Genomic DNA, 18,188 nt, shown 5'->3' on the forward strand with positions numbered 1-18,188 from the left:
TTTAGTTGGTAACTGTTGTAGCCTTTGGGTGATCGCTGCTTGAGGTCTAGGCCTTTCTTCAGATACCATGCTCCTACTTCACAGGTTTGTTTTCTCTAAAGAGCTGGGCAGTGCTGAATGCGCTGCTTACCTCTAAGGGCCTGGATTTTCATAGCAGTAAAATGAGGAGGCTGGAGTGACTGGCTTTTAAGTTCTCTTGTTGCTTGGATATTATATGATTTGAGGCAGCCAAGAGAATTTTACATGAAGTTTACACAAATAGGACACTATATGCAATGGTATGGAGAAGACTCTTGAGAGTCCCTTGGACTGCAAGGAGATCAAATCAGTCCATTCTAAAGGAAATCAATCCTGAATATTCACTGGAAGGACTGATGCTAAAGCTGAAGCTCCAATACTTTGGCCACCTCATTTGAAAAGACCCTGATGCTGGGAAAGATTGAAGGCAGGAGGAGAAGGGGACGACAGAGAATGAGATGGTTGGATGGCATCACAGACTCAATGGATGCAAGTTTGAGCAAACTCCAGGAGATGGTGAAGGACAGGGAAGGCTGGAGTGTTGCAGTCCATGGGGTTGCAAAGAGTTGGACATGACTGAGCGACTGAACAAGAAGAAGAACAACAATGCAGTGGTAAGCTAATAACTGAGTATAAAAAAAGCTATATGTGCATATCCACATACAAAAGTTATAAATTTTACTGATGTGAAGGATGTGTGGCCTAATTTAGAATTAATAATAAAGTATGCAATACTCTTTATTGCTAATTCCAGATATCTAACTGATTCTTATGGCTTGTTTTTGTTGATTTTTGCTGAACTTGTGTATTTTCAACCATATTTTGAAACAATTAGATTTCAAATAAATGCTTGGTTATTATCCAATTCAGCAAAGAAATAGTTTACATCAAAGATAAACAAGTGTAACTTCACCATGAATGTTGGTTGACATTTATGAAGATGAACCTGAAACAATGGTGACATTTGTTGGAACTTCATTTAACGGTAATTTGAATAACTGCTTTGTTAAACTGGATAATAGTTTTCGAATACTGGAAGAACTCAAATATTTTTTGGCCATATATAATGTAATGGCTATGGAAACAATGCACTTTCAAATTTTCTCTGTATTAACATTTCATCACTTAAGTGTAACATTCAACAATTTTTCCATCACTGTCATATATGGCAACAATCTTATTAATTGAATAATATCCCCTGAATTCTGTAGTTGTTGTGTGCAATATTCATATTATTTCATTTAGGTCAAATTGTTTTTCTTTATTATTGTTAGGTTTTTGACTGCTTGTTCTATCAGTCACTGACAGGAATATGTTAAAATCTCCCACTCTGTGGATTTTTCTATTTCTCTTGTCAATTTTTGCTATTTATTAGATGTACTTGGATGCTATTCTAGTAGATGCATATAAATTCAGAATTTTTATATCTTCCTGCTGAACAGATCACTTCATTTTTATGAAATGTCCATTTTTAACCTGAAGTAATATTTCTTAAGAAATATATCTAATTCTTATCTAATTTCTTTGGTATTAGTGTGGCCACACCAGCTTTCTTTGGACCATTTGCATGGCTTTTTTGTTCACTCATTTACTTTCAGCATCCTTTATATAATTTATATCTCTTATAAGTATTAAATAGTATTTTAATACCTAGCTTTACAATACTTGTCTTTTAGTTGGAATATTTAGTCCATTAATATATAATGTAATTATTAATATATTTTGGTTTCTAACTATAATCTGATTTTTTTCTACATATCCTACATTTTTGCTGTCTCCTTTTTTGTCTTAATTTGGTTTTATTAGGAGTTTATTTTATTCCTCTTTTCCTCTCTATTTGTTTGTTATACACTTTTTGTCTCTTAGATTTTAGAGATGAAAAAATAATCTAACCAGAATTAATACTTTTAGGCAAAATATTCTATGACATAAATCACAGCAATAATTTCCTATATTAGTCTGCCAAGGCAAAAGAAATAAAAGCAAAAAAACACAGTGAGACCCAATAAAACTTGTAAGTTTTTGCACACTCAGCAAAGGAAACCATAAACAAAATAAAGAAGCAACTTAAGAACTGGGGAAAAATATTTTCAGATGATGCAACCAACAAAGACTTAATTCCAAAATATATAGACAGCTCATACAGCTCATTATCAAAAAACCAAAAAACTCAATCAAAATATGGACAAAAGACATAGATATTTCTTCAAAGAAGACATACAAATGGCCAACAGTCACATGAAAAGATGCTCAACATCACTGATTATTAGAGAAATGCAAATCAAAACAATGCAGTAATAACAACTTTCATATTAAAGATGTTCAAGCTAAAATTCCAATATAGGTCTCAAATTTAATTTAGTAGTGCTGACTACAATTCTCTGCTCTTTCTACCACTTTTGCCTGACCATTATATGAGAAATAGAAATTCTTTAAATCATTGCACCCAAATCTACTTGGTTCTACCAACTGGAACTACAACAAATAAATCAGACCCTGCATGATGCCACATCGATTGTTTGATGAAGCTCTTACTTCTTCCCTGAGAAGTCTCTTCTTCAGATCCATTATCTCCAGATGATATTCTTTATATGACTGATTTTCACATTCTCTACCATTTCAGAAGTACAATTTTAGAAGCTCAACAAATCTATTCAATTTTACTTCTCAAGTATAAATTCAGAAGGACCCGTACTCTGGTGTGGCTATCAATAAGACAGAGGCAAACAGAATGGTCTGAGACACCAGCAGTGATACAAAAGCAAAGTAACAGCAGAAAAAAATTGATAAGAAATGCTAAATAATAAAGTGGCATGATTTAAGATCATGCATATTACTTGGGCACCACTTTTAGCAAGTGAATTCTCTTATTTGTTCATTTTTAGATCCAATTTCTGAAATAAAAATTAGCCAATTTTCAGATATACACAATCAAATTTAGGTGCATTATATATGTATAAAACCAAATGTACATTTGTTTCCCATTTATTTGGTATGGGTATGTCATATCAGTAATAATGAAAATAATAAAAGGAATTAAAAGATGAAGAAACAGTTTCAGAGAAATGAAAATACACATCATAGTCAGTAAGTCCTAGAACGGAGACTGGAGAAATACATTTTTTCCCTGATTGCAAAAAAATTAATGGTTTTAACAATTGGCAGGTAGGCTCAATATATTCACTTTTTCCTCTAAACTTTTCTAACACCAGGTTTGATGTACTCCAACTCTCTCACTTCTTGATAGCCAGACTGCCTTCACTAAAATTCAATATCCCCTAGTCCCTAGAAATAAATTCAATGCTAATTTATTTGGGTCAACTGTTTACAATACACTTTACAATGAAAAATATTTTAATATAGTCTCAGCTGTTTTTCCCCTTAATCTTGAAAACATGCTAATAATTGTTATTTCAAAGTGTTTCTCGTAATGCTGAAGTTACACTCTGGTGTACACTGGCTCTGCCAGGCAGGCGCTCCTATGATTCTGATGCCTTGTAGTAGGTTCACAAACAAGGACTGGATGTTTAAATGAGATAAGACACATCTCCTCCCCTCTCCTTCATTTTTAAATTTTTGTCCCTTTTACTTTGTGTTTCCTGAAATGACTGAACTTGTACATTCTGTCCTAGAGGGGATCCAATGCATTCTCTTTAGCATTACTTCCTTATTTCTTCAGGCTCCTTCCTTATTGCCCTGTAGCCTCTCTCCCCTTTGGCCTCTGTTAGCCCTCCATCAGAAAGTATCCTGAGGTGACTAGCACCTGTCAGCTCTAAACCTTGGCCATGGCTAAGGCCAAGTATCCTCTCCTGGAGACTGAAGAAGAGAGGCAATCCTTTTCTCAGAACTAATGATCTTCCCTGATCAGGCCCCCTTCTCCTCTAGAGCACCTTGATTCTCTCGACACACTTCTCATACATGGAATCTAGAAAAACGGTACTGATGGACCTATCTGCAGGGCAGGAATAGAGACGCAGACGTAGAGAATGGCCGTGTGGGCACAGTGGGGGAGGACAGGGCGGGACGAACTGAGAGCGCAGCACTGTGTCAGTCTATCTCTACGCTACCATGTGTAAAATGCACAGCTAGTGGGAAGCTGCTGTATAAAACAGGGAGCCCAGCCCAGTGCTCTGTGCTGACCTAAAGGGCTGGGGTGGGGGTGGGGTGGTTGGGAGGCTCAAGAGGGAGGGGTGTGTGTATATATATATATATATATATATATATGTGTGTGTGTGTGTGTGTGTGTGTGTGTATGTATGTATATATGCTTGTGAGTGATTTGTGTTGTTGTATGGCAGAAACCATACAATCCTAAAGAAAATCCAGTCCATCCTAAAGGAAATCAGTCCTGAATATTCACTGGAAGGACTGATGCTGAAGCTGAAACTCCAATATTTTGGCCACCTGATGCGAAGAAGTGACTCATTGGAAAAGACCCTGATGCTGGGAAAGGTTGAAGGCAGGAGAAGAAGGGGATGATGGAGGATGAGACGGGTGGATGGCGTCACCAACTCAATGGACGTGAGTGTGAGCAAGCTCTGGGAGTTGGTGATGGATAGGGAAGCCTGGTGTGCTGCAGTCCATGGGGTCACAAAGAGTCAGACACAACTGAGTGACTGAACTGAACTGATGGCAGAAACCAACACCAATTGTAAAGCAATTATCCTCCAATTAAAAACAAAACACTGCTTCTCTCTACCAGAATACACAAAACTTACCAGGTTCAGTATTTGACATTTACAAAATGAAAAATGCCAGATTTGTCCAGGATGAAATCAAGTGGCACAATTGCTGTGGCATCAGCTCCCAGGCGAGTGTGCTGAGGACAGATGGATTTCTAGAACCCAGACTGCAACTAAGACGACAGGGGAATTCTGACCTTACTGCCACAGAGAACGTACAGGAATCCCAAATGTGGTTCTGGACATTTGCAGCAGCTCCCCTCTTCCTTCTTTCAGAGAATTCTGTGCTCTTTAGCACATAGCATGCCATTCTCCCCCTTATTTAAACACTATTGACTCATTTACTAAAGCCCTAGTGCAAATGCTATTTGCCCCCTCCTTAGGCAAACAAATAAAATGAAATAACATATTAAGTGCAAATATAGGCAAGAGGTGTGGTATCCATGGTATCGCAGCCCTGCTGTTTGAGAGACTGCACCTAAAACAAGACAGCCATATGCCACCAGTCAGCGTGTCTATTTCTAGGTCAGAATGGAGTCCTGAGGTCGCTCCCATCCAGTCTGTAAGCTGATTACGGCCAGTGATTCATGTTCCTATGGCAATGAAGATGGCCTCCTGGGGGCATGCTATTTCCACACCCTACCACAGCCCCACCCGACAGACACAGTTGTTCTGTGATAGATGCTCAGGGGATGTCACCTAAGGCTCCAGGGTCTGGATGTAAGGGTTGCAGCTCATCTCAGTTGTTATCCTCCATGATCTAAAGTGAAATACATCTCCTGGAAATCTTAACCAGAGAAATTTCTAGGTAGTTAACAGAAATCAGTAAATTCATTTTCCTGCCTAGGAGTAGGGTCATTTTGCCATTCTCTTCTTTAGGAAAAGTTGTGCAATTAGAAATAGATACTAAAAAATTAGAGATTTTGCTGGATCACATACAAAAATATTTCTACTATGGCTAAATCTCAAATTGTGGCCATGTGACTCTTGAGAACTCTAATAACTTGTACATTGGAATGTTGTCATGAAATGTGAACATTTGAATTCTGATTATAAACATTTTAATTTTATGTATATTGAATGTCACAATAGTGATTTAGACCCAGTTAAATTTTAAAGTAGGGATACTTGCATTCAAGAAAGTCTTTTATTACGGTAATAAAATCATTGTTCTTCCAAAATATGAATGCTAAGTTATTACTTTAATTGCTATTCTTTTCTTGAAAGTTACATACTAGGTATTACTTTTAGTTACAAATATTTCATTATTTCTCACTAATATGAAAGTATACATGTCTGGATAAACCAGAGTATCTATTTGTTTATAGCATAAAGTTAGTTAAGGTGATAAAATACTATCTTGTACAAATATGTGACATATCCTGTATATATGTGACATATTTTTTAGACATTGATACTCTCAGTCAACGTCAAGGGAGACAGTTTACTCAGTGGTTAAAAAAAGGGGTTTTGAATTCAGATATTACTTTATCACTGACTAGCTGGGTGACTGCCTATTTCCCCTGTTTTCTTTAGGATATCTCTACTAAGATACAGAGAGGTCCACTGATAACTTAGATGTGAATCATAGTCCAAAGAGGGGGGAGGCACCATCTGGTTTAGTCTTAAACGGGCAGGAAAACATAGAGCTAATAGCCACATTCTCTAGTCTTCCTCTCCTGAACTGAAAGTCCCTATCAAATAATCAAAACCTTTGATTATTTCTAGTGCTTGTTGTTTTCTTTCCAAATTTATGACTACATAGTCATCTTTGACTCCTTCTTCCTTTGCCTCTCGTGTCTTATTGCTGAGTTTTTTTGATCGGCCACATTCTTTGCCTCATTACAAACAAAGATGTTCTGTTTCTTACAACTGCTGCTGCTGCTGCTGCTGCTAAGTCACTTCAGTCGTGTCTGAAGCCCACCGGGCTCCCCCGTCCCTGGGATTCTCCAGGCAAGAACACTGGAGTGGGTTGCCATTTCCTTCTCCAATGCATGAAAGTGAAGAGTGAAAATGAAGTCGCTCAGTCGTGTCCGACTCTTAGCGACCCCATGGACTGGAGCCCACCAGGCTCCTCCATCTGTGGGATTTTCCAGGCAAGAGTACTGGAGTGGGGTGCCATTGCCTTCTCCGGTTTCTTACAACTAGACTCTGGTTATGTCAAATGTAACTTGGTTTTAAAAATATCTCAAAGGCAGACATCTCACCATTCTAAATTATTTTGCATTTTCCACAGATATTAATATAGGTAGCTCATCAGAATGGATGGTCAGTAAGTGTTCAGCTGACAGTTACAAATGATGTCCAATGTTTTCATGTAGGTTGTTGTTGTTGATTCCCTAAGTCATGACCCACTCTTTTGCGGCCCCATGGATGTAGCCCACCAGGCTCCTCTGTCCATGGGATTTTCCAGGCAAGAATACTAGAGTGGGTTGCCATGTCCTTCTCCAGGGGATCTTCCTGACCCAGATCAAAACTGCAACTCCTGTTTAGCAGGTGGATTTGGACTCTTTACCACTGAGCCACCTGGTTTGTTTGTACCTTTAATTTGCATTGTAGAGATTCATAGATTTGGAAAAGTTTCTAAAAATCAAATACTTAAAACACATTAATACTACTCATTTTCTTTGCCATTTGCTACTGTTTAAGTTCTGTGGACATTTGGGGATTGGAAAACAGCTCTACAAACCACAAAGAGGTCATGAATGTTGACAGCACTGAATCACTCTGAAAAATAAGCACCTGCTCTTCTTATTTACAATAATAACAAATGTCTGGTCTCTGTACAGGTCAAACAGGTTTTTTAGATTTTGCAAAAGGTAATTATTTGATATTAAGACTGTAGCTGTCTTTGGACTTTGGTAAAAAGATCTGAATCAAATATTGGGGGATTCTGATACTATGATGATAGCTTGGCTGAATATTATGGAAAAAGTTTAGGTAGTAAGAAAGGTTTCAGTGCAGTACACACCTACATATCATAGACATGTTCTCACTTGCAGTGAGTATGAGGAACAAGTCTAAGACAACATCCAGATTGCCACAAAATTACATACTTAATTATGCTGTTTTTAAAAATTATGTTTCAGTTAACCACTGAGGTAAAAAGCTGGTTAAATATATTAAAAACTTGGTAAAATAGAAAGTAAAGTATGCTGGCTGTTTTCTTACATGCCTGCCACCCACCCATATCAGGCTGTGAGCATCTTGTTAGCAGGAATTATTTTTTTCAGATGGCATTTACCCTAGTATTTGGTCCATAACAGGTGTCAAATAATGAAAGATTGATTGCCTGGTTTATATAACCCTAAACACCCTGGTGGCTCAGACGGTAAAGAATCTGTCTGCAGTGCAAGAGACCTGGGTTTGATCTCTGGGTCAAGAAGATCCCCTGGAGAAGGGAATGGCAACCCACTCCAGTATTCTTGCCTGGAGAATTCCATGGATAGAGGAGACTGGTGGACTACAGTTCATGGGGTCGCAAAGAGTCAGACGTGACAGAGAGACTAACACAAACACATATATGTTTTTGAGACCTATAAGGAAAATATGTTATTAACTACTGCCCAAATGAAGCATAATTCAGGCACTGCATTGTCCAATATGATAGTTACTAGATATATGTTAGCTACTAGAAATACTTAAATTAAAATTAATAGGGACAAAATAAAAGCTTCAGTTCTTCAGTGGCATAACCATATTTTAAGTGCTCAAAAGCCAAATGAGCTATGGGAACTTGAATAGGATTTGCATACTACTGTTGTGTAAAAATTGTATAAATCTTAATTATGTTGCATTGGCTCATAGTGCTTTCCAGGTCTACTATATCCTTCTACTTTTCTGTCTATTCATTCCATTAATTTTTGAGAGTTTGATATTGAAACTCCAACTAAAACTCTTAATTTATCTACTTTAAAATAACTGCAATATATAGAGAAACTATATGTAGCTTTGTTCTGTGTTTTCCAAGTCTCCTGTAAATTGCTTTTGTAATTTAAAAAAGAAAGAGGAAAAAAAGAAAAATATCCAAATGAGGCTAGGAAGTACTATATTATACTAGGAAGTACAATATAAAGAGAAACTATATGTAACTTTGTTCTGTGTTTTCCAAGTCTCCTGTAAATTGCTTTCGTAATTTAAAAAAGAAAGAGGAAAAAATAAAAAAAATCCAAATGAAGCTAGGAAGTACTTATATTGGATAGAGCAGATATCAAACATTTCCTTCAAAGCAAAAGTTCCACTGGATAGCACTCTTCTATGAAGCATTTTCTTCATAAGAGTAAAAACAAAATCTTACCATGTTTGTATGTAAGTTCCAGTGTACACAGATGATTTTTGCAAATATGAATACCCTCGATTTTAGGGAGTCTTGGGAAGACCCCACCTACCATATATTTATTAATCTGTATATTTATAATAGTCTTACAACTCTTAATGGCTCATAATGGGTGTCTCGCTTGCGCTTGCTGGATATTCAGATCCCATTTATGAGCTGCCGGGTCCTGATCCGAAAGGTCTGAGGTATCTTAATGAAAATACATTATTAGATATCCCCATGTGATTCTGATGCACATGGCCTAAGGGTCAAGTACTGAAAATTCTAAGGATTATATTCTTGTTTTACTTATTAAAAAAAATACGCATTGACTTTCTATGTAATGGGTCCTATCCTAGGCACCAGGGCTATAAAGACAAAGAAAGAGAAGGTACAAATGGAGAAGATATTTAGGAGGAGAAGGGGAAGGAAAAAGAGAAGAAGAAAAGAAAGAAGGAGGAAAGAGGAGAGAGGAGAATGGACTTGAGAGATAGGAAGAAAGGAAAATCGACAAACTTGATTGGATGTTGGGCCGGGCAATAAGCAAGAGAAAAGAGTCTGGGATGGCATTTAGCTTTCTGGCTAAGGTTGGTAGCTACTGCTGCCAAGTCGCTTCAGTCGTGTCCCACTCTGTGCAACCCCATAGACGGCAGCCTGCCAGGCTCCCCCGTCCCTGGGATTCTCCAGGCAAGAACACTGGAGTGGGTTGCCATTTCCTTCTCCAATGCATGAAAGTGAAAAGTGAAAGTGAAGTTGCTCGGTCGTGTCCAACTCTTGCGACCCCATGGACTGCAGCCTACAAGGCTCCTCTGTCCATGGGATTTTCCAGGCAAGAGACCATTCATTTAAATAGGGAAACAGAAAGAACAGCAATTTGAGGGTAAAGAAGATGTTTCACTTTTGATATATTGGACCTTATGCTGCCTCTGGCACGTCAAAGTGGAGACATTTAGAAGGTAATTGTGTATACAGTTTTAGAGCCTTACAAATTTTGGATGTACCAGTGTCACATGGAACAATGGGAGTGAATGAAATCATACTGTAGACAGAAGAGAAGGCTCAGAAAGCTGGGAATTTGGTGGACATAAGTATTTTAGGCAATGATTCTTAACTCTTTGGATTTATGACCTTTCTAAAAATTAGATGACTTCTAGAAAATGCCCAATTTCACAAGTTTACAAAATTCTGTCGTTTCCAAGGTATTGAGACCCCTGTTGCTAAATCCCACAGATTTCAGGTTTCAAATGGTGAAAGAAGAAGGGAAGCCCATGAAGGATGGTGAGAAGGAAACCAGATGGTAGGGAAACCGCATTTCTAATTCATGGAGGTGTGTTCGTCTGACTTAATGCAACTGTATATATAAACTTTTATAAATGAGTAATCTGATTCTCTTTTATTCCTGTTTATAAAATCAGGAAAGCAAGAAGGCACATTTAGAAGGATTGTACTGAATTCTCGCTTTTTTTTTATAGCCCCTCAGAGCTAGCAACTGATTTCTCTCTCCACTCTTCTTTGGGTTTTTTTTCTTTGACTGTTAGAAACCATGGCTTAGTTAGCTCAAAAAAGAGTTTCCTAGAATATATGATACACACAATGATATTCTCTTCCACACAAGTATAAAATAGGAGCAGAGCAAGGCTAACAGGCATTTGGGTTTCATCGGATCCCTGCGTTTTACGTTCCACTTACCTACAGAAGTGATGATGACGGTGAAGTGAGTTTCATCTCGCCTTCCAGTTATGTTGTTGTAAGCACAGCACATATAGTCAGTTGTCTTCTGGGCTATTTTCTCGGATGCAACTTCCAAGCGAGGCCCATGCTTAATGACATATGTGGCATTGTTTGTCCTCTGGATCCAGGAGTAGGTGTTGGGAGGATAAGAGTCAGCAGAACAATCAAACAAGATGGCTTCTCCAATATCCACAGTGAACACTTCCCCTACTTTTAGTCCTCTATCAGAATTAACTCGAAGTCCGTAAGGTCCATCTGCATTAATTGAAAAGAGAAATAAAGGGGCGACATAAATAATCACTACACAGTTATTGAGTTTGGGAGAGTTTAGCACCATTTTATTTTCATGAAAGTCTTCATGTTAAACTTGGGCAATTAGGTTCTCATTTAGACTCTCAAAGAGTCAGACACGACTGAGCGACTTCACTTCACTTCACTTTAGACTCCCAGTAACGATAAGGACCTAAAAGTGTTTTATTCTGATATCCATGGAAAAGGAAGTCATTTGAGATGTGATTGAACTTGTCTGAAACAGTGAAAGCCTTGAAACTTAGGATATAATTTTACAGACACTGTTATCATAATTGTGGTGCTGAGCTTTTGAGTCATGTATGCTGCTGCTGCTGCTGCTAAGTTGCTTCAGTCGTGTCTGACTCTGTGCGACCCCATAGACGGCGGCCCACCAGGCTCCCCTGTCCCTGGGATTCTCCAGGCAAGAACACTGGAGTGGCTTGCCATTTCCTTCTCCAATGCATGAAAGTGAAAAGTGAAAGTGAAGTCACTCAGTCGTGTCCGACTCTTCGCGACCCCATGGTCTTCAGCCTACCAGGCTCCTCTGTCCATGGGATTTTCCAGGCAAGAGTACTGGAGTTGGGTGCCATTGCCTTCTCCATGAGTCATGTATAGATAAATCTATAAGCTTGTTAGACAAATTCCATTTTTCTGAAACTGCAGCTGTACTTAAAAGTAATTTTAAAATAGATTACGGCTACTACTTTCTCTTTGACAACTTTTCTGAGTTTATCTATTTTTCTTCTAAGTGCTGGGACAGTTGATGCAAATATTTAAAAGTTACATAGTTTTACATGGAGCACAAATTTATGCAAAAAAGTACAGGAGTATTCCATATTTTCATGACATTTTAAGAGTTTAAAAAAACTTAAAAATTCCTCCCCACAAGCTAAGTTTAGATTCCATTTGGAAAAAAATACATCTTCATTATCATCAATAAACTACTTAATCATGGCTATCCCATGGTGTTTTTTCCTTACATAGCAATATTCCTGGAGCAGGTTGCTATTTCTATGGCACCAGATTATCTGCAGATTAAGACACATTTTCCATTGATTTCTTCAGAGAACAAATAAGAAAGATTAAAAAAAAACATTCCCCAGCTAGACAGGTTTTTCTCATTCAGTTATATCCTGACTTATATTCTAAAAACTTTAAGGTTTAGGTATTACTGTGCTCATAATTTAGCTGATCATGACCAGTATTTGTTGGCTATTTGCCATCTGAAAGCACTTTAAGTACTTATGCAGACAACCACATTTAATCTTTAAAGCAACTATATGAGGTAATTGTTATTCCCATTATAAGGTGAAGGAAGAGGTATTTGAAAAAGTAATTTTCCCATGGTCACAAAGCTATTAAATAGCAGACCTAGGATTCTAAAATATATGTATTTAGTTATTCATATTATCTCTCCAAAAAAACCTGCCAAGTTGTGTAACTTTCTTTTTCAAAACAGTGTCTGTTTTCCTAACTGTATTATTTGTTGTACAATAAATTATTGTCTAATTACATATTAATTCTGTACTCAGTTAATCAAGTAGTCAATCAAAAAATACGTATTTGAGAGATACTAAGTGCTCCATAATATATTTAATATGTGAGTGATAAAAAATGTATAAGACACAGTTCCTACTCTCAAGGAATTTATAAACTGGATAAGGCTATTGATGGTTTGCTCAGAAATAACCTAATCTCAAACATGCTTATTTAAAAAAAAAGTAACACCTGTTCATCTCTCATTGTGTGGAATAATACAATGTGATGATTAGAGAGTAGGATATCTAGATTAAATTCTAACTTTTTCAACGATTAGCAAAATGTTCTTCAAAAGCCACTTAAGCTTTTAGAGTCACTTTCCTCACCTTTGCTATAAAAAGATTGACTAGATGACTGGTTGCCAGTCTTGCTATCTTTGAAACGCCATGATTCATGCCAGGCTTGTTACTTTGGATACTGGCAAGTCAACCTCAAATGTGCCGATTCCCAGAGTGGTTCTCCATTATATCAGCATTTTCCGACCAACCTACCAACTGGGGAGACAAATTTCCTAAGATACAACAGAAACTGAAGGTACATAGCAATAAATTATATTTAGCTGGAGGACATACACTTTACACATATCTGCTTCCTAAAGACACAGAGGCATCCGAAGGAAACCTATAGATTTATATTAATATATATACATGAGGTGATCCTGCTTTTAGAAAGCAAACATAGAAGTACCTTCAAATTCAAAGTAATCAGGAACTGGAGATGGAGGGTTCAAGTGCAGAGGAATGAATGCTCCGTTCCTGGGACTGTACTAGAACTCATACTGTTTTCTCGTTTCATGCTGTGATACAGTCTCAGGGGAAAATCTCTGTTTTAGAATTGTGTGTTGCAAAACCACTGAATAGTTAGTTGTGTAATGGGGATGAAAAGTCGTTTTCATTCATTCAACCAAAATCAATACTGAGATGCTATTGCATGCATGATACTGTTCTAGGCACTGTGAGGAGAACTGAGGTGTTAGGTGCTGTATACATGGTTCCTGCTGCTATTATCTCAGCTCCAGTGCAGCAGCAGGGTCCCCCCCAAGTTGACAGCACTGATAGAATATTAGGGAAGCAAAGGTCACTGTCTGGTGGACACTGGTTATGGTTCACATCATAGGAAATCAATGAGAGGAATCAACAGAGGTTTGGAGTAGCAGAAGACCCCAGTCTGTCACAAAGACTGAAGCCTGAGAGCATTTCTGAGAGCAGAGCAAGGCAGGCTTGAAAAAGAGAAGTGTGGTCACTCACTACAAGTTTCTGTCTTTCTACTTGTTTTCAGGGTTTATAGAATATGAGTATAAAAACAAATTGAGAACACACATAATGATAAATATTGCTTTCAAAGTTTGCTGATATTACTCAAAATTTCTATGGGAACTTTCCCATTTGGAATCACTTTAGGACTGCTTCCCTGGTGGTTCATGTAGCAAAGAGCCCACCTGCAATGCAGGAGACCTGAGTTCGATCCTGGGATCGGGAAGATCCCTTGGAGAAGGGAATGGCAACCCTCTCCAGTATTCTTGCCTGGAGAATTCCATGGACAGAGGAGCCTGGCGGGTTACAGTTCATGGACACGACTGAGCGACTAATACTTTCACTTTCTCACAACATAATGGCGTATTCTTAAAAACAGTAATTCTTCCATTTTGGAGAATGGGTTTGATTTGCAGAGGAAGCCCACAGTAATTTAAAGTGAAGGCTGGTGAATAAGGTTGATTATCTAATTTAATAATTACTCTAGTTTCAAGTAAAACATGTTTCTAAATAAGGGAATCTGATTGTCATTCATCTTCCCTATACTCATTTTTATTTTGATTTTGCTACTTCCTCATTTATTGGATTTCATGATTAGTGTAATCTTTTCTCTTCTGTCTGTCTTAATTATCTGCTATATCTGGCTCCTCAGAGTTAGCATCAACTATCTCAAACTTCATCAGTCCCCACACAAGCACCTCTTTCAGTTCTCGGAACCTAACACTTTGATGAATTTAAGTTCCTTGCTTCTGATATGATTCATTAGAATTCAGCATATTTTACCTGATTTTATAAGAAATACATTTCACTGCAGAAAATCCTAAAATTCCAGAGAGGCATGAAGATGAAAACTCATTTGTTTTCATCTCAGAGAACGAACATCCATATTTCAGGTTATGATATTTACGTCTTTTTCCTTTCTTTTTTTAAAAAATTATTTATTTACTCTTTTTGGCCCCAGTGGGTCTTTGCTGCTGCACACGGGCTTTCTTTAGTTGTGATGAGTGGGAGCTACTCTCCAGCTGCGGTGCACAGGCTTCTCATTTCGGTGGCTTCTCTTGTAGCGGAGCTCGGGCTCAAGGGAGTGGGCTTCAGTAGTTGTGGCAAACGGGCTTAGCTGCTCTGTGGCATGTGGGATCTTCCTGGACCAGGGATCAAACCTGTGTCTCCTGCACTGGCAGACAGATTCTTAAGCAGTAAAGTCTTAAGTCTTCTTTCTTTACCCACCGTCTCTCTCTCTCATGCACACAGATGGACTGATCTATCACATTCTACATACTGCTTACAATCTACTTTCTTCTGACTACTTGATGATGCTATTTCCTTCTTCATTACCACGTCAAGCTGACCATCGTTTACTTTGAAATGCAGCTTAGCATATTATTCATGGCATGAGCAATCCAACTGAGGATATTTGGAGTGATTCAACCAGTGTGGCCTCTGACATTGAAGATGAAAACAGATGGATAGTTCTATTTTGACTGTGGTTCAGTTTCTTGCCCTTGGCAGAGAACTCTCAATAGAAATGAACCCTTTGCCTCAGGCATGGGTGTTTACTAAGTGACTTGTAAAATCATATATCATCTGTTCTGTTTAACAATTTATGGCTGGGTGGGAACAGAACCTGAATTTCCATCTTGATGCTGCTTGCCATCCTGTTCGGGAGCAGATGGTAAGTATTTACTGTGAATGACCCTTTTTTCTTTCGTATTTATCACTTAGAGCACTTCCCCATGAGCAGTGCCATATGTTGTACACAAAATGCAGTGGTTACTGGGTTATAATTTACAGCACAGATGGGCATGCACATTTCGTGAACTGCAAGTAGATACCTGCCTGTATTACTGGCTTGACACTGTATTCCACCGAGGCCAACACCAGGTTATGACATCATAACGTCAACGATACACTGTCACTCCTGACTTTGTTATACTTTTTTTTTTCCTGCCAAAATAAAAAGCAATTCCTGTTTTTGTGAAGGAAATTGTCACAGAAACAGCACCTCAAGAAAACAGAAGAAGTGATTCATGCTGAAATTCTAAATTATGATGTGGGCCTCTATGGGGGAATATTGAAATATTACACTTACTACATTATTGAGGAACTTTTCTAAAGGTCAGAAAAAACAAACAAAAGCAAATGGAGGGCAGCGTGAGGGCCCTGTTGAGAGGAAGGGCCCAGCCGTGCGGCGCTGCTGAACGGCCGGAGCAGGCAAGGGGTGAGACCAGAGCTACTCCGGAGGAGTCGGGGGCTGGTGGCTCTTTAGACGACATCAAAGGCTCCCCTAGAGGATGCAGAGGTATCCCCAAATAGATGAAGTCCCTTACTGGATGCTGGGTGTCTGAGTTGGGGGAGGAGCCTTGGGGATGTCCGTTTGGCCCTGACTTCAGAGAAGCCCCTGAGGAAGAACGAGAGAAAGAAACAGGATCCTGAGGGGTGACTGAGAGATGCCCCACTGGTTAAGGGGTCTGTTGTGATTTCTGCATAGATCTTAGAGGGTGGAACTGTGAAAAACCCACCAGAATCTTCAGGATGCTTGTATTATGACAGGTTACTTCCTCCTGCCTTGGCCAGGATTGCAGGGCCTCAAAGAGTAGCCCTTGGCAGCCAGATCTTCTGATCCAGCATCCCACAGGCTACCCTGACAGTTAACCAAAAATGGAGTGCCAGAAGAGTAAGCCCGTTACATTTTAAATCCACATATGTTGGAGCAGCCTCATACACACAGTCCTCTCATGAACATTTCACCATGTGGGTGGTGGAGGTTACTGTCTTCCGTTGCATTCAAGAGTGTTCCCCAGAAAGAGCTGGAGCTCCAGATGAGAACCTGGAGCCTCTTAGCTGGTCTCATTCCCGTGTGTCTCACCGTGTGAGCATCTTGTTCTGGTTGTAGGTTCTGTCACCAGCCCTGGTTTAGTCATCACTTCACAGGTAACAAACCACGTGCCCCTTCCTTCTGGTTGTGCTCGTCAATACAGATAGTTTTGTAAGCAGCAAGCTTGAGGTACGACAACTTACAGCAGTTTTTTGCATGAGGAAAAAGTCCCTTGCAATTTCTGACTGTTGGAAGAACTCGAAGAAGGCCAGAAAGGAGTAGGAGATGGCCCAGTTAGCTGGGGTCTATAAGATGATGCAGACACGACACAAGACGGACAGGGATGATAACTGGGCCTCCAAGAACAATTTATGAAAACTGAATATACAAACTTAAAATAGAATGTGTACCTAAATACCCAGAAGCACCCCTTCTCTTTGTAAGATTTGTAACAAAAATTAATATGAATGGAGTTAATAGTTCTAATGGAGTGGTGGACCCAAGAGCCATATCAGTGCTAGCAAAATGGCAGAATTTTATAGCGTCAAAGTTGTCCTGCAAGAACTTCAGTGTCTAATGATGTCTAAAGAAAATATGAAACTCCCTCAGCTGCCTGAAGGACAGTGTTACAGCAATTAATCAAAAAGAAAACCACAGGCCCTCCCCTGCCCCCCATTCGATTTAAGCAGTCTTCATTTTCCACAGTAGTAAATTTTCTAGATACATCTTGTAGACTTCAAAGTACTGGAAAGAAAGCTCCCATTCAAAGGCAGTTTATCTTAAGATACTGTTCAGTTCAGTCACTCAGTCATGTCCAACTCTTTGTGACCCCATGGACTGCAGCATGCCAGGCCTCCCCATCCATCACCAACTCCCAGAGTTTACTCAAACTCATGTCCATCGAGTCAGTGATGCCATCGAACCATCTCATCCTCTGTCGTCCCCTTCTCCTCCTGCCTTCAGTCTTTCCCCAGCATCAGGGTCTTTTCCAACAAGTGAGTTCTTTGCATCAGATGGCCAAAGTATTGGAGTTTCAGCTTCAGCATCAGTCCTTCCAATGAATATTCAGGACTGATTTCCGTTAGGATGGGCTGGTTGAATCTTCTTGCTGTCCATGGGACTCTCAAGAGTCTTCTCCAACACCACAGTTCAAAAGCATCAATTCTTTGGTGCTCAGCTTTCTTTATGGTCCATCTCTCACATCCATAAATAATAACTGGAAAAACTGTAGCTTTGACTAGATGGATCTTTGTTGGCAAAGTAATGTCTCTGCTTTTGAATATTCTATCTAGGTTGGTCATAACTTTTCTTCCAAGGAATAAGCGTCTTTTAATTTCATGGCTGCAATCACCATCTGCAGTAATTTTGGAGCCCCCCCCCCCCCAAAAAAAAATAAAGTCTGTCACTGCTTCCATTGTTTCCCCATCTATTTGCCATGAAGTGATGGGACCAGATGCCACGATCTTAATTTTCTGAATCTTGAGTTTTAAGACAACTTTTTCACTCTCCTCTTTCACTGTCATCAAGAGGCTCTTTAGTTCCTC

At 39.0% G+C, this 18,188-nt stretch overlaps 1 protein-coding gene and 1 pseudogene across 9 annotated transcripts in view; one reads left to right on the plus strand and one right to left on the minus strand.

Moving 5' to 3' along the window:
* Positions 1–18,188, minus strand: part of HEPACAM2 (HEPACAM family member 2) — a 59,823-nt gene that overhangs the window by 13,532 nt on the left and 28,103 nt on the right. For all 9 annotated transcript variants that reach the window (XM_024990633.2, XM_015468103.3, XM_059885542.1 and 6 more), the window contains one exon: positions 10,705–11,001. In XM_024990633.2, coding sequence (XP_024846401.1) covers positions 10,705–11,001 — 297 coding nt within the window. The remainder of the gene's footprint in view (positions 1–10,704; positions 11,002–18,188) is intronic.
* LOC101906646 (ubiquitin-conjugating enzyme E2 variant 1-like) lies at positions 15,969–17,654 on the plus strand (annotated as a pseudogene).

This window comes from Bos taurus, chromosome 4 (assembly GCF_002263795.3).
Source record: "Bos taurus isolate L1 Dominette 01449 registration number 42190680 breed Hereford chromosome 4, ARS-UCD2.0, whole genome shotgun sequence".
In the NCBI taxonomy this organism is placed as follows: Eukaryota; Metazoa; Chordata; class Mammalia; order Artiodactyla; family Bovidae; genus Bos; species Bos taurus.